The sequence below is a fragment of the Pempheris klunzingeri genome, chromosome 12 (assembly GCF_042242105.1).
Source record: "Pempheris klunzingeri isolate RE-2024b chromosome 12, fPemKlu1.hap1, whole genome shotgun sequence".
Taxonomy (NCBI): Eukaryota; Metazoa; Chordata; class Actinopteri; order Acropomatiformes; family Pempheridae; genus Pempheris; species Pempheris klunzingeri.
Genome location: NC_092023.1, coordinates 19,832,816 through 19,849,080, shown reverse-complemented (window position 1 = coordinate 19,849,080; position 16,265 = coordinate 19,832,816). Strand labels below are relative to the sequence as shown.

At 41.8% G+C, this 16,265-nt stretch overlaps 1 protein-coding gene across 1 annotated transcript; it reads left to right on the top strand.

Annotated features, from left to right (window-relative positions):
- The first annotated feature begins 1,223 nt into the window (after nt 1-1,223).
- On the top strand, nt 1,224-9,683 carry pdlim1 (PDZ and LIM domain 1 (elfin)). The gene is made up of 7 exons (XM_070840726.1): nt 1,224-1,488; nt 2,980-3,131; nt 3,584-3,668; nt 4,842-5,026; nt 7,038-7,186; nt 7,458-7,575; nt 9,035-9,683. The coding sequence occupies exons 1-7, from the start codon at nt 1,396-1,398 to the stop codon at nt 9,219-9,221; spliced, it is 969 nt and encodes a 322-aa protein (XP_070696827.1). The 5' UTR covers nt 1,224-1,395; the 3' UTR covers nt 9,222-9,683.
- Nucleotides 9,684-16,265: the final 6,582 nt, after the last annotated feature.

Genomic DNA, 16,265 nt, shown 5'->3' with positions numbered 1-16,265 from the left:
TTATAAGATGTATTATTGTGATCATTCTGCATAGTGAGTACTTTTGGTACTTTAACTATATTTTGCTGATATAACTTTTGAACTCACATCATTAAGGATACACCCTGGGCTTGTATTGAAAAGAATGCTACAGGGGTGAAGTGAGCCGGTTAGAACTGTTGGAGGATAACTTCTGTAATGAGTTTGCAGACATAATGCTCAGTGAGTCCTGGATGTCAGGTGGGTAAAATCCCATTAGGGTGATGATGCTGACAGATGTGTTTTTACAGCAGGAGCAGATGTACTTTTCACTTGATTTGATGCTCTACTTTGTCAGGCCTTCACTTTTCCAGAAGCTGAGAGGCTTCACGGGCACGTCTGAGAGCCTCTTAAGGATGCATGTAAACCCCACAAGAAAGGACGTGTTTCATCCAGTCGGTCCGCCCGCAGCATTTTCTCTCCCCTTTCAGCAGAGGTCTTCTTGCAGGAATTCAAGTTTTGGGAGCGGCACATTCCGCATCCTGGGATTTGGCTCTACCATAAATGGTAAGCTTGCATATAACACAGTGACGTACCGGCAGGCCGACGTCCTTAAAACAAACACTGGAGCTCATCTGAGAGGAGCAAAAGAGGAAGAGGGATCACTCTGCTCTACTTCCAAAGTACTTTCACTCAAGTTATGGCCATCTGTTAAGCTGCATTTAAGTGCTAATCATTGAACTGTAAGAGCTCATATAAAACTTTACTATAATTCTCCAGTTCGGCTGAGAGCTGACGGTCATGTCTTTGCTGGATGTTTTTGATGATGTTTAGAAATTACATTATCACGTTTTTATCCAAAAGCTCCTTTCACTCCAAGTGAAGACATTCATCTTTAAAATTGTATGATAAAGTCTTGGTTGTGTGTCCTGTCGTCATCTGCACTCCAGACTGTGACCACTATGATACTGACACCTGAAAACTAACAGCAGTTATTATAGTTTGGGATTTTTTCATGAGTTTCTATTCTTACTTGGTTTTTCATTTTTGTTTTCATTTCAGTTTAGTTTCAGGATGGTTTGCTCATTTCAGCTCAGTTTTCCGGTGGTTTTTAATGTTTTTATTATTATATGGGGCTATTTGTCTGGGGCTTTGTAGCTACCTATAGTACCCTTGCACACATATTATGGAGTGACCCACTTTGCTAGTAGACGATCTTTGTGCTCTCACCTATCAGCGTGCAGACTGTGGAGCCTGTCTGCCCGCTGTGAGCGGAGGGTCCTCCCCGCCCTCCTGTGCTGCTGTCCGGCCAGCCTCTCACACTTCCCTCCGCCTGTCGGTCCCAGCACATGTCATATGCCGCAGGAAGTGAAGCCGCTACTCTGACGCTCATCTTTTAGACTCACACAGACTCCGTTAGAGACCCACGCCAGCGTTATGCCTCTCCGGGTAGTGGTGCAGGGTCCTGGCCCCTGGGGGTTCAGGCTGGTGGGGGGAAAGGACTTCGAACAGCCGCTCACTATTTCCCGGGTAAGTTTTACTTCTGTTAGCGGCTGCGGTGTAACTCGGTGTTACCACACCTGGGCTTGTCCCGACGAAACTTTCCCCTCTCGTGGTTTCCTCTCGACTTCACCAAGAGATGGTCTGACAGAAACCTGTTGTTAGTCAACGTTAGCTAGCTGCTGCTAACGGAGGGCTAACCAACGTTACTCCACCGAGGCTGAACTCATACTTAGCTAACTTAGCTATGTGTCGGTATGTTGTTACTGTCCAGCTAATAATGACTTTTTGTTTGACTTTGAGCAACATACATAGATACAAATATGCTTGTGTCATGAGACAATATGAATTATTGTGTAATTTAAAATGTCTTTTTTTGTTTGTTTTAATGTAACCGTACACTAAGTGTACAGGTTAAAAAAGGCAGTGGTCGAAATAACAGTATACCAGTATTTCATTATATATACTTTTCTTTGAAGACACACAGCTGCCAGTTTATTAGGTACACGTATGTAAAACCAATGCAGTCTAATGCAGCAGTCCTGCAATGAATTTATCATTTTGGAGGATGTAGTTTGTTGTGCTGTTCAACTGGCACTGGCAGGTGTTTCTATTATTTTGTCCTCCCCATTTATTTCAATTAGAGCAGGCTAAATGACAGAAGCATCTCTCTGTATTAGTACAGTACAGTTCAGCACCACTACAAACTACATCTATCAAAGTGCCTCCATACAGGATTGGACTGTTGCATGAGGCTACATTAGTTCAGCCAGGTGTGCCTAATAAACTGGGGACTGAGTGTACTTGAGCTGCCATATTTTATCTTTCTTGAGGCCCAACTTCACTTTAAAAGCACAATATGAAGGAAAATATTGAAGTCACTGGTTTTATCATCCCCGAGTGTCCATGAGCCCCTTCTTCGGCTCAGCCCATTGTGCTACTTTACAGCAGCATGGTATTCATAAATGCAAAGCTTCATTAGGCATTGTGCACGTTTTACAGTGCGACACTGCTGTGACAGTAATGGATCAGATTATGACTCTCCATTGTGTACTTTGCCTGAGTGGAGGCTGCTGCCCCTGTTGTAAATGTTGTTACAGTGGTCAGTCCACTCCACCCATGGAAAAGTGATTGGGAATTCCTGGACTGTGCCAGAGCTCTCTGCCTCGAGCCTTTATCCTCTACAGGGTGTCTGCCCTCGATGCAGCTCTCTGCCTGAGACTAAAAAAAAACCTCTGTGCAAGAGCCTTTTCCTGTGTTTACTGTAAATAATGAAATGTATGCAAAGGTCCTTGAAGGTCAGAATTTAACAGAGCAGCAAAAGACTTGAGCTCACATTAGAAAAGATGCTTTCAGACTATAGGGTTATATCTGACTATAAATCTAAGTGATTCAAGTTACTTGATGTATAAGAGTTTTTTTTTGTAAGAATATTTTGGAAATAGAATTTTAAAAAGACTTTGCCTCTGCAAGGTTTTTTTTTTTTTTCGTTTTTTATCAGTTACGTCTCCTGTGTTGTAGGTCACCCCTGGGAGTAAAGCTGCCCAGGCCAACCTGTGTATCGGAGACATGATCTTGGCCATCGACGGAGAACCGACAGAGAGCATGACTCACTTGGAAGCGCAGAACAAGATCAAGGGGTGCACAGAGGAGATGGTGCTCTCCATAGACAGGTAGGATGTAGCAGCAGTCTGATCTGCATAGCCACGGGCCTGAAAAACACTGAGTAATACGAGACAGCTCAGCCACAATCCAGGTGTTCAGGGAGTGACGGGGGGTTTATTCATTCCTCTAAAGAGCGAGTCTGCCCTTTGTTTTACTGAAATGTTAAGTTTGACACGTGTACACGTGCTAAGTCATGTTGTAGTTCTGTGCTGTGTCGGTGCATTAGATAGCTCTCTGGCAGTGGATGATCTCAAGCAGCAGAGATCTTGAAATGATCTCAACAGGGCAGGTTGAAGCAAATATGTTTGTTCACATTAAGGGAATGTATTGAACACGTGATCTCATGTTCATGTGCAGGAAAACACACCCAGAAACGGAGGGGGGGACAGCATGTTATATTTAAAGCTAATATTTTTCAGCCATACTAATGAAGACCGCTTGTCCTTCCTCTGTTCTGTAGGTCAGAAACGAAGATGTGGTCGCCACTTTCCTCTGAGGAAGGAAGGACACATCCGTACAAGATGAATCTTGCATCAGAGCCACGGGTGTGTGTCTGCTGTTTCAACATCAAAGCTGGATGTAGCTGTTAAAATGACCCCCCCCCCCCCCCCCCCCCGCAACTCTCTCATTTAGATTGAACATGGGGAAATCCCATTTACAGGTAGCCATGCAGTTTCTGGAAGCCTGCACGTTCCTTTTCCTGCTGCGCCCACAAAGGCTTGTGGATTTTTTTTTTATTTTCTAAATGCTGCCAACGATGAAGTCATTGTTTACTTCCCAACAGGAGGTTTCCTAGGAGACGGTAGTTTATCAGCCAAGCTCTGACGCAAGCCTCAGTTCCTGCCCACTGAGTGGAAAGTTGAGGCCAAAGTGTGAATTCATGTAGGAAACGGAGTGATGTGTCCCAGCCTCTATGTGTTTCACAGTCACAGATGTTGTGCAGTTTTCTCACACACACAATAACCCGTGTTTCAAGCACTTGTCTGGAGTCTGTCACTTTGGCGCCTCTTCACTGCTGTATTGCTTTAAACCGTTGCTTCATTCTTTTTAGGCTGTTGTAACATGGGTCAGTGCTACAGTGGTGTTGGCCGTTTCTTTGTGTAAGTTTACTTGCTCGCAGAGACTCTGGGGTATTCTGCAATTTAAATGTCAGATGCTTGAAGCATGAGCTATATTTGGAGGCATTTCCGTGTTCCCACTGTGAAGCATGAGCTAGATTTGGTGGTATTTATGTGCCCACTTTGATGGCATGCCAGTGCCATGACGTATTTGTCTTTAAAGATGGTGAGTTGGTTAGCTATAATTAAGACAAAATCCCTAGTCATACATTATCCTGCTAAATTATGTGTGACGTTGAGTCAAACTAGAAGCAGCAGTTTGACATTTTCACTGAACAATGTTTCCAAGTCTCAGTTTTCAGCGTTTGCAGTAGCAACATTATTGAGTCCATTGTTGAAAACACAAGAGGTTTGGTGTTTTGTTGAGTAATGTAAATAAAACACATGATATCTGCTGCAAGTTTGTACATGTGCAGGCTTGTAAAAAATGTGAAATGTTCATCTGAAAGACATCAAAAGTTGTGACCACCATTGCATCCAGTTTGCTGTGTGAGTGTTGCATGTTTTCGACAGTGTGCGTGTTCTGTCACAAGTATCAGCTACACCGCTTAGTTCCTCACAAAAAGCTTAAACAATATTATTTTACATCCATCTTCACAGGAAGTGAAACACATTGGCTCGTCCCACAACAGGAGTGCTCTGCCGTTCACTGGTTTTGGCTCCAAAATTGTGACCAACCAGTACAACAGCCCCTCTGGTCTCTACTCCTCAGAGAACATCAAGGACTTCAACTCTGCTGTGGATGAAGTTCAAACCATGGCCACCGTCAGTGAGCCCAGCAGCAAGTAAGATAAGCCTGAAATAACACCACTTTAGTCCCATCTAAGTCAAGAATGGATCCTAAAGGGATCAAGATTTAGTCAAGATGGACCCCAAAACAAATGCAGTGCTGTTTGAGCTTGAGTTTTCTAAGACTCAGTCAGTGTGATGGACAGTGGTTCTCTGTGGACCATATTAACAACAGCATAATTATTGATATCCATCATGACAAAAGATTGTACTACTACTACTACTGTACAAATGCAGTTTACTTTTAGCTGGATTGTCAAATAGGGTTGCAACTAACGATTATTTTCATTATCAATTAATCTGACAGTTATTTTATTGATTGAATCGATCATTGGTTTCATCTATAAATATCTATCTTGGTTTCCCAGAGTGTGCATACTGTTCGCCCCTTACTCTTACCATCCCCTTTGAATCAGGCCAGGAGGAAGTCTTAACAACGAGCTCCACCTCCCTCTGGGTTTCTTACAGGCTTTGGCTTAATGCTTCGTTTTGCACACTTGTTGTTTTGCTTTACTGATGTTTCAAAGCCCATTTGGTTGAAACAACCCCCAACACACCAAGGATGGGTCATGATTTTTGAATATGCTAATAGTCGGGCAATATTTTAAGAATCTTGGAATATTTCACAGTGACTATCGAATAGTATATTTGGTTGAAATGCACGTCCCCACAGCACACTTATCTACTCATTACTCAACATTATTAGTACTTTGTATTTATACACATTTGACATCGAAGCCACTTTTTGACTGTACATATAATTCAGAAAGCACTATTTTAAAACTTTGATCAGGAGTTCCAGTGTTTAAACTTGGAAGAGTCTCAGTGCATCCCTACAGAGAGAGACCTGCAAGATATATTGTGTTAAATCAGAAACGGCTGTTATAATACTCTGCCACCACAATTCATTGACAAAAACAGTAATTTTACCTCACAGAATAGGGGATTCACTGGTCTACTGCTGACTCTATCGGTTAATTTGTTTGTGTTATTGTGTGACTTTGGTGTTTTAATAGGTTAGTTCACACAACAACACAAATGAGGCAGCAGTAGATAAGATATAAGATATTTATTTATTGATCCCTCAGTGGGGAAACTTTGCTGTTACAGCAGCTCAAAGGGACAGACAAAAAAATAAAAGCACACAGTTAAGAATTAGAAAAATTAAATAGCAGAATATAATAGAATTAGAAAAATTTAAATAGCAGAATATAATATAATATATACAGTGGTAAAAACCTATGTACACAAAAAAATGTAATTACAGAGACAACAACAACAGGGTGAAGTGAAGTGGGGTGAGAATTATTGTACAGTTTATGTTATAGTAAAGTGCACAGGTGGTGGTGGTGGTTGGTGCAGCAGACTATAATGCAGCATTGTACAGTCTGACTGCAGTCGGGATGAAGGACCTGCGGAAGCGCTCCTTCTTACACCTGGGGTGTATCAGTCTGTGACTGAAGGAGCTGCTTAAAGCCCCCACAGTCTGATGCAGAGGGTGGGAGGTGTTGTCCAAGACCAGCAACTCCTGTGTTCTGTCAGGTAAAATTAGTATTTTTTTGAAAGGAATGTGGTAGGTTTTAATAGCTCAAAACAACCGCTGTTTCTGGTTAAACAAAAAAGTGTCTTACAGGTTTATATCTGTCGGGATAGTTTCCATAATGTCGTTGGATACTTAGAATAACAATCAAGCACTTTAAGTGGAGGTACTTTGATTATTCCAGTTGCCAGCTGCTGGCTGAGGCGATCGATTGGACCAATTCCAAAACTTTGTATACGTACCAGTTATTTGGAACCCAAAATATACAAAAATAGGGCCCAGGTTTAAAAATACCAAAGAAAAACAGTTTTTTTAATGTATTAAGGTACTTTACAGAATGCAGGTCAAGCGAGAGACACAAGGTTTTGTGATGTCTTGGACTTTTACAATCGTGCTCTTCATGTATGACATTTTAGCGTCCTGTCACTCCTGCACACGGAATTGAAATGTACGCACTTGCTTTGTAGAGCTCCATTGGATCCATCACAGACGGGCAAGCGGCCGTCTGTAGCAGCAGATTCAGAGGTTTACAAGATGCTGCAGGAGAACCAAGAGTCTGATGAGCCTCCACGACAGTCGGCTTCGTTCAAAGTGCTTCAGGAGATCCTTGAGACAGGTACACATCCCGGTTATTTCTCACAGCTTCCTCAAAGGGCAAGCAGGCATTTCTGTTTGACAATGTATGGATTTAGGGCACACAGATATCTTTCATTTTTAATTGGATAACAGATTTGTTGAGTTTTTTTCGTTCCTGATGACTCAAAATCTTTTGACTGACAAAATCTTAATGAAATAGATATTATATTTATGTAGTATACTGTATAGAACCAGTGAAACCTCAAAAACTATGTTAGCATTGTTTATCTGTGTGTGTCTGATGTTTGTAGGTGACTCTGATAAACCATCGGGGTTCAGGAGTGTGAAGGCACCTTCAACAAAGATTGGATCGTCTGTGGGGAACACGGAGAAGTTGCCTACGTGTGACAAGTGTGGATCTGGGATTGTGTAAGTGTTTTATGGCTCCTTCACTAGTGTTTTAAAGGTAACGTGTTTATTTTGCAGCAGTGAGGAAGAAGTGAACCAGAGCCATGCATTGGCTTCATCTCAATCCAAACCTCAAGTATCAGTGCAGATCTGTGTTCAGGTCTCCCCTCAGGAGAGTCTGTGGTACCTACTGTGCATCTTGCCGAGTGTTTTTACACAACTTTGTGATCCTGACGCAACACAAGGGGCCCCAGAGTGTCGTTTTCTCTGTTTGGAGTTTGTCTCCCCCTTGTGGTAGGTACATCAAAGACTGTTGCTTTTGTTGGCCATGAAATTTACGGATATGCTTCGTGGATTTGTAGACTTCCCTGTGTCAAGTGTGGTGAAGATGTGCCCAAACGCTCTCCATAATCCTTTTTGATTTTGAGATTATTTTTTAAAGTTTTGCTGTTGTTTAAACATTTAAAGTATCTATTCTGTAATAAAGGCATGAAAATGGTTTTAAGCTATGAGAGCAAATGTACATGGAAACCCTGTTTAAATGTGTACTTTTGGTCTGGTGCAGTTTTTCACATTTTTGGCCCCTTAGTTCCAATTAAGGGAAGTAGAAATGTAGAACTCTGGTATTTTTAAACGTTGGACCTAGTTTTTGATATTTGGGGTTTGAAATAACTGGTATGTTTGAAATGTTTTGGAACTGGTGCAGTAGATCACCTCAGCCGGCAGCCGAGAACGGGCTACAATGGCTGTAATGTAATTCTTCGGGGCTACCGCACCCATCAATTTACAGGCTCAGATTGTTATGTGAAGTGGCTGACAACATTAGGGAAAGGACCCCTTCAGACACAGACCTGTAATATCCTGTTTGTTTAACCAGAAACAGCCGTTATATCACAAAACCACCAGACTCCATTGACAAAAACAGTAATTTCCCCTGGCAGAAGAAGATTTGCTGGTCTAGTTGCTGTGACTTTGGTGTTTCAACACGTTAGTTTGGGTACAAATGAAGTCTTTAAAACTCCAAATTCACGCAGTAACTCAAACAAATTAACCGACCGAATCAACGATAGACCAGCAATTCCCATGTTCTATAATGTACGTGTACTCTGTAGGGATCCTTTCCATAATGCTGTCAGACACTTCAAATAACAGTCTGAGCCTGTCAGCGGCAAAAATAAGCAGGTTTTATGGACGAGGTGGGCGGCCATTGTAGCTCATGTGCAGCTGCTGACTGAGGTGATCTACTGGACCGCTTATAAAACTTTTTGTAACAGGAGTTTAAGAATACCAGAGTTATCCTTTAACACTACAGTCTGTGTACAGGCTTTTAGAGAATAGTGTGCCTTCATCTCTTGGGCAGCACTTTCAACATGGCAGAGCTCCTGTGCACAGAGACGGGTCCACTCTGACCTCAGAGCTTGAAAAACTACAGAATGTTATGTTAATAAAGTTCAATATGATCTTTGTATCTGTGCTTCAGGGGGATGGTGGTAAAGCTGAGGGACAAGTTCCGTCACCCCGAGTGCTACACCTGCACAGACTGCGACGTCAACCTGAAACAGAAGGGACATTTCTTTGTGGAGGACAAGATTTATTGCGAGACACACGCACGCCAGCGAGTGACTCCGCCCGAGGGCTACGACGTGGTCACCGTCTTTCCCAAGTAGGGCGCTCGCTGAGCTCAGCCTCGGACTGCACGCCACGACAGGACGCCATGACGTAATCCAAGACATCGTAACATTTAGCTCGTGCTATTCCTAAGACTATAAAACTGTCTTCTCTCGTATTATGCTTCAGTACAGTCACTGGTAGGCAGGACAGCATCAGGACATCTTTGAAAACGTTGATTTGCACATTAACTTGGCATCTACGAAAGAAAAATCAGTGAGATGACATTAATTTTTTTTTCCTCTCCTCCAAAAAATGTTTGAATGGCAGCCACTGTGTTTAATACTTGTCTTTGTACATGTTCATTATGTTCTTTTGATTCATGGAAACAATGGACTTTTCACCCCCGAGACATGTTTTCTACAGTTTTATTAAATAAATAAACCTACTTTTTATGCAGCAAAAACATCTCGAAACACATTTGAACGTCATTACCAAATAAATATTTTAGCTTAAACAAATGACCTGGTCTTCCTAAATCATTGATAGTGTGATTGTAAGATTTCTCTGCAGTGGTCATGAAAACACAGTCTAAAAGACTTTGTCTCAAAAGTACCTCATCTTTTAAATGGTAGTTTAGAACTGTTTTGTGACTCATTTATGAATTTAAGTGCTTTGAAAGAATAAATACACCTAGAAGGTAGAAAATAAAATGCTGCTGCACTGCTCTGTGTGCATGTGTGGTCCAGTCCTGCTCCAACACACGATTTAAATGATCAGTGGTCTCTTTCCTCTACAGCGTCTCATTTTCCTATGTTACCATTTCCTTATATCATTTATTTTCACTGTACTATTGTCCTTTTCATGTATTGTTGAGCACCTTGTATTGCGAATTTTGCTCGAAAGGCACTATATAAAAATTTTATTTGATGGCAGAAGCATGTTACATTTGTGGCCAGATAGGATCTCAATCAGCGCAATCAGTCACTGCAGGTGATTTTCTTTTGATTTGATGGGAAACACCTGCTCTGTCATCACTGAACAGAGTGAGTCTACAAGTGCAACATGCCTTAACTGTCCAACCCTTAGAGCAACATTTCCTAAACCTGTTTCTGGAGGCCCACCGCCCTGCAGGGTTTAGATGTTTCTCTGCTCCAACACACCTCATTCAAATGATCTGTTTGTGGGCCTCCAGCAGCAGCTTTAGGAAACGCTGCCTTAGAGAGCAGTGCAGCAGCACCTGTGTGTTTTATGTGACCTCTCACATGTGGGCAGTCATGAAGAGTTTCTCACAGAGACAGACATCATGAAAAGTCAATAGTGCCAAGTGTTTCTGAACTCATTTTCACCACAGAAGGACTTGAAATAAAAAGTAAGGCCGGACTGATCTCTTGAGAAAAGCTGACAGTTCATTTCGGGAGCCGCAGCGTAACAGTTTCTGGGGTCGAAGTCAGCTGAGGCGAACTCCGCAGGTGATGTCGAGTCCCTCTCTGCCGATGAAACGCTCGCCGGGCTGCTCAGGTCAGACCCCACCTGCAGGTAGTCCGGCGCGTGTCCCTGGTGGTCCGCCATGCGCAGAGTCTCGGTCAGAGCCCAGATGTAGTTGTGGGCAAAGCGCAGGGTTTCGATCTTGGTCAGCTTCGCGTCCTCGGGCAGCGCCGGCAGGATGCGTCTGAGCGAGTCCAGAGCGGAGTTCAGGTTGTGCATCCGGTGGCGCTCCCTGTCGTTTGCCTTCATTCTGCGCCTGCCCCGCGCTCCAGGTTTCACACATCTGCCTCCGTGTTTCACATCGCTCGCCAGGCAGTCCTCCCCTCCGACAACAGTCTGTGGGTTTCGAGGCACGTTTCTGCGGGAGTCCTCTGAAGTGTCCCCGGCTTCAGTCACCGGGTTGCGGACGGAAAACCTGCCGAGCGTCACTGCGTCTCTGGATGCGCGCAGGTCACTGGGGGCGCACGGCACTTTGGGAGACATCCTGTGCAATTCAAATGTTATTAAAACAAAACTCTGATCCATAACCACAGATATAACAGAACATTTGCCACTATTTCACGAGGAAGTAGTGAATCTTTTATTCAAGTTTGTTTCTAAAAATCTTTAGAGTCTGAAGATCATATTTTTCCCTAAACCTCCACCATGTTTTTAAACCAACCACTGTGCTGAAATGATTTCACTCGTTTCCAGTGCAGATTTTTACCTCTTTAGATTGTTAAAGTGACTATCTAGAAAATGTATCTGGAAAAGATCAAATAACAGATATGAAAACCCTTCAGATGGGTGGATATACAGTATTTGCCCTTACTTGACAGGTGATGCTTGGATGAAGAGACAGCCGGTCGTCCTCGTTAATCCTCTGGTAGCTGGAGGCGGTAGACACTGTATATGTTCAGCTGACAGTGAGGGATGGATGCGCATCTCTGCTATTTTATATGGCCTTTATCTTATCTTTTTGCACGGTGGGCGCCTGAATCAACAGCGCCTGTCAAGTGGCCAATCAGCTTCCAGGCAGCGAGTCCTTCACCCTCTCCCCCTCTCTCTCATTCTTCTCAGTCCTCTATCTCTTTGTGTATTCTTTGTAATTGTCAATTAAATCCTTGTGTGTGTGGCCATATATGTTCACCAGCCTAATAGTAATATTCTTTGTAGTCTGAGTGAGATCAAAGTTGATTTATCTGCTGGAGAAGAAGCCTGTCTGGAGGCAATATTTTAAAATCAGGCAGCATTCAGCATCCCTGCTGGTTCTGAACTACTTTTTTCTCATTGGAACTGTTCGCACACTGTTCATTATGCAGTAATCACATCTTCGCAGTCGTTACTCCATCTCACAAATGGAGATCAATGCTTTACGTCTTGATAGAAAACATCATTGTGAGCTTTTTTTTCTTTCTTTGGGTTCATTGAGGACTCACTTGTTTCTGATGCACAACGTAGAGAATATCACTCAGACCACAAGCTGAACTGTATGTTTGCCATTCAAATGTCCGCTAGGGTTCAGGGTCTGGACTGTTGAAAACGCGCTGTTATAAACCAAAGAAATGTATAATGTAAATATGTCCTTCTTTTTACGCTCAGCAATTCTTCCCCCACCGCTAAACTCTGTAAGAATGAAATGGTACAGGAGAGTAGAAGGTTAAGTGTCCAGCTCCACTGGAGACTCTCAGGCTCACTTCATTGTTTTTTGTCATCAGTCATAATCTCTATATATAGATGAAGAGACGCTGGTAAATTTGGATGGGTATCTTATTTTTGTGCGCAAAAGGAAATATTTAACACATCATGGAATTTCATTTCTTTTGAATTTCTTTTTCTTACAATGTGTGAGTTTGCTTTAGCAAATGTTACCAAATCTCTATCCTTGGATGCTTGTAATGCCACATTTTACGCACTCAAAATATTGGCACATGTTGTGCAGGGTACACGTCATGGTGGTGGTGGTAACTTGGCAGATTGACTTCAAAAATCAAGTTCAAGCACACCACAGTACCGAAAACGGAGGCAAAACAACAGCATCTCCGTGATTATTTTCAGATCAATTGTTTTTTATTAAGTATGCAGTAACTTGTTTTTGATAGTGCGCACATCACGTGGTAACGTTAGTGTTCTTTAAACTTTAGCTGCTGTAAGTTGATCCTTACTGGAGTGTTGCTAAAAGTTATTTTAAAGAGTAACTTGTCTCAGTGTTAGCTCAGAAAACCTGATTTATATCAAAGAAACTGTCGTTTTTAATGCCACATACATTTGGACAAACGTGTTCTATGCGTTAGAGCGCAAAGCTCCGGTAGCTGCACAAAGACAATTACGCATGGGGCCCCCTAACAAAGAGTGTTTGAGAGGGTGAAACCTGTTGCGTGAAGTGATAGTGCAAAGGGTCTTGTTGTGTGTAACGACAATAAAAGCCCGATTTCTTCTGTAATATGAGCCCATATGTGTGCGCTATGACATCACCAAAAACATGTCCACTTTGGCCACAACTCAGTGGCGCATTCCATTTTTATAATATAACTTTACTTTTAGGAAGTTAAAGATTAGCAAAATATGTCAGCAGTATGCAGACACGTTCCAGCTCTGCTGAGGCGAAGAGGGGGAGTGTGGCAGAGCTCAAACATGATTTACAATTGCCAACAAAGGATCACAAAAAGCTCTCCTTAACTTTCTGTCTAAATATGTGTTTTGGGAACAATCTGATAACCATATGCTTTCAATAAACTGGACAAATACACCAGTGAGATACGAGATGGTGCCTTGCTGTTATAAAAGGCACGAAAAGTCTAAAGTAAACTGAATATTACCACTTACACAAATAATCATTGATGCCAAATCCATATTCGGATACCATGGACAGGTGTGGGTTTGAAGTTGTCAGTCTCTCTCTTTGATTTTTTATCAGTGTGCTGTAGTGTCCTGCTTGTTATGCAAAGTAAAGGCAAACATAAGCGCCCAGTTGCTGTGGAAATAGCAGATATCGGAGCAGACTTGGTACGAAAAGTGATTTAACAATATTTAACAATAAACCGAGCAAGCTCCACAGCAGGTGATACCTGCCCGAAGCTCCTGATTAATACTTCCTCTACTACTTCACTTTATAGTCTCCTTTGCTTATTTATTAAACGAAATCTATTTATTATTATTTTAGCAAACAGAGGTACCAGGTGGGGCTTTATTGTCGTCCTCAGCTTTTTGTTTGAAGGACGTTTTGAGGGGGGCAATCAAAGTCCAACAACTCGCTGACCAGATTGTTGTCATCCCAAACTAGCAGAGAAGCCATTCAATGTGCCCCCCTCCTCTTCTCCTTTCTGGCAAAGAGCTGCCAGGGGAGAAAAAAGGAAAAGGGAAACTTCTTCAAGAAAGGAAAAACATCTTAAAAACATTTAATTGCAACCCGGATGCCATATGTACACCTCTTGTGAAACCCCTCAACAATGTGACTGCCTTTTAAAAAGTATGGAGTGCGCCTTGGAGACGTGTGCGCTTTTGGAGAGGTGCGCGCGTCGTGACCAGAATGACCCTGAACACACTTTACACAAGAAGTAATTCACTTTTAATGTGCTTTGGAGTTTCCTTTCACCACCAATGCATTGTACCTCTCACCTCAGCTTTTGAAGACAGTGTACACCAATTACAGTGGAATAGCTGCCCTATGGAGACAGTTTGTCTGTGTGTAAAGATTGGAGATTTTAAGCACGAATGGCTGCAGGTCGCCTCCTTTCACTCCTTAAACTAATGCAGAATGTTTTTCTTTCTTCTGATGGCTTGTTTACAATGCTACGCCTTGTGTTCATTAGTGGCTCTTTGTGGATGCGAAGAACACGTGGTTTTTCCACAAATGGATGAAATCCTCAGAAGAGATGTAACATTTAAGCTGCGTTCATTCATACATTTATTATATAGCCAATGAAAATTTGGTGTTTTGACTTTTCTATTATGAGAGGCTCATATACCAGGAGGTGTTTCTTGTAGGGCTTTTCTTTTGAAAGTCTCGCGATAATTTAGGCATAATCTGCAGAAAATATTTGATATACATTAATTATATTATTCATTATCTATTATGTTTTAGTATTCTGCATTGCCACCAAGTAAGTCGATCATAAACATGTACCCTACACATCTAACTGACTGTTGAGGATAATTTAACCTTCCCGTTAACAGTAAATGCGGACCTGGTGGACCTATTGTCATTTTCTCACGCCCTTTCTCGAAATTAATTATGCAACCGACAAAAGAATGAATTGTTCGAGGAAGGCAGCCCTCTCTGAGGTGTGGTAACTAATTATCAGAATTTACATCCTTAGAGAGAAAATTATAGAAAAGAAAATAGAAAATAGAGGGAAAAAATCTGACAAATAAATTCTTTTATTTTGGTCATTTTTGCCAGTGTGCACATGGAGTGATGAAAACATGACACTCAAACTAACAATGTGGAGCCTGACCAACTCTACAAACCTTCCCCTGTTGTGGATACTCATCAGCAGCATTGTTCATGAGCAGTTACAGTCACTCTGTGTCCCTGAGATTAATGTTTTCAGATGTTGATGTTTTAATGTTTCAGAAATGTTCGGTCCAGTCATGGTACATCGGAAAAGATTGTTTGAGTAACACAATAGATCCTTTGTGGTTCAAGTCAAGTCATATTTTCTCTTCGTCAGTCCAGCTGCAGCATTAATGTTAAAGTTGAAAACGTTCCCCTTAAAAAGAGCAGAATCTACCTGAATTAGAGATGAGGTTTCATGTGTCTGCATCATATAGCTGTTAGAGGGAGGTTACTGTGTGTAACTGCAGTGCTGCTCACCCGGTGCTCGGCTGCTCAGAGGCGCTGTTTTCACTCCTAAAATGGGAACAGCATTTCACCTCATCACAAAAACAGAAGTAGGATAAACAGCCCAGTACAGTAGTAAATATGAGCGTGCCACACAATAATGTATCACTATTTTTTTTTAAATGCACACATACACAGAATCTCCAAACTTGATTGGTTTTTATTTTTCAAATAAATTGTTTAAAAAAAGAAGAAGTGTTTTTTTTTTGATAAGATGAGAAATATGACATGATTCCGGACTGGATAAACAATTAAAAAAAATTGGATTATATATTAAAAAAAGAAAAAGCTTGATCATAAAAATGGAAATTTTCTTATCTCATAAAAAGTTAATGTTGATGGTTTTACAGGGCAGAAACCTTCATGTGAAGAAATCAAATTTACAAATAACAGCAGCAACCGTTATTAATATACAACCTGAACAAAATAAAAACACCACTAACAACCATTGACAACAATTAGATAATGATTTAAAAACTCTTTTGCAGTGTTTGGTGTTGTTGAGCTCATTACTATTATTATTATTATTATTATTATTATTGAATGCAGTAACATGAGTTGGGAGTTGGAGTTGACGAAGAGCAGTAAACGCAGCATGAGCTCTTTGCTAACTCATCCAGTTGTGGGGGTCAAAACGTGCGCCTCTTTCTTAAATCTACAGATCTACAAGTCACGCAGCGAGCAGCCCCGCGCCCGTTGAGCACCATCCGCAGCACTGTCAGATCTACACATGCGCAGACGGCGCACAGCTATGTCAGAGCGGCGGCCACTTCCTGAATCAGGGTTAGCTTGC

Bases quoted from the DNA above. Each gene is read 5' to 3' on its own strand.
- pdlim1 (XM_070840726.1), top strand. From the start codon at position 1,396: ATGCCTCTCCGGGTAGTGGTGCAGGGTCCTGGCCCCTGGGGGTTCAGG. The intron at 3,132-3,583 runs GTAGGATGTAGC...TCTGTTCTGTAG, and splicing joins ATGGTGCTCTCCATAGACAG to GTCAGAAACGAAGATGTGGT. The intron at 3,669-4,841 runs GTGTGTGTCTGC...CCATCTTCACAG, and splicing joins ATCTTGCATCAGAGCCACGG to GAAGTGAAACACATTGGCTC.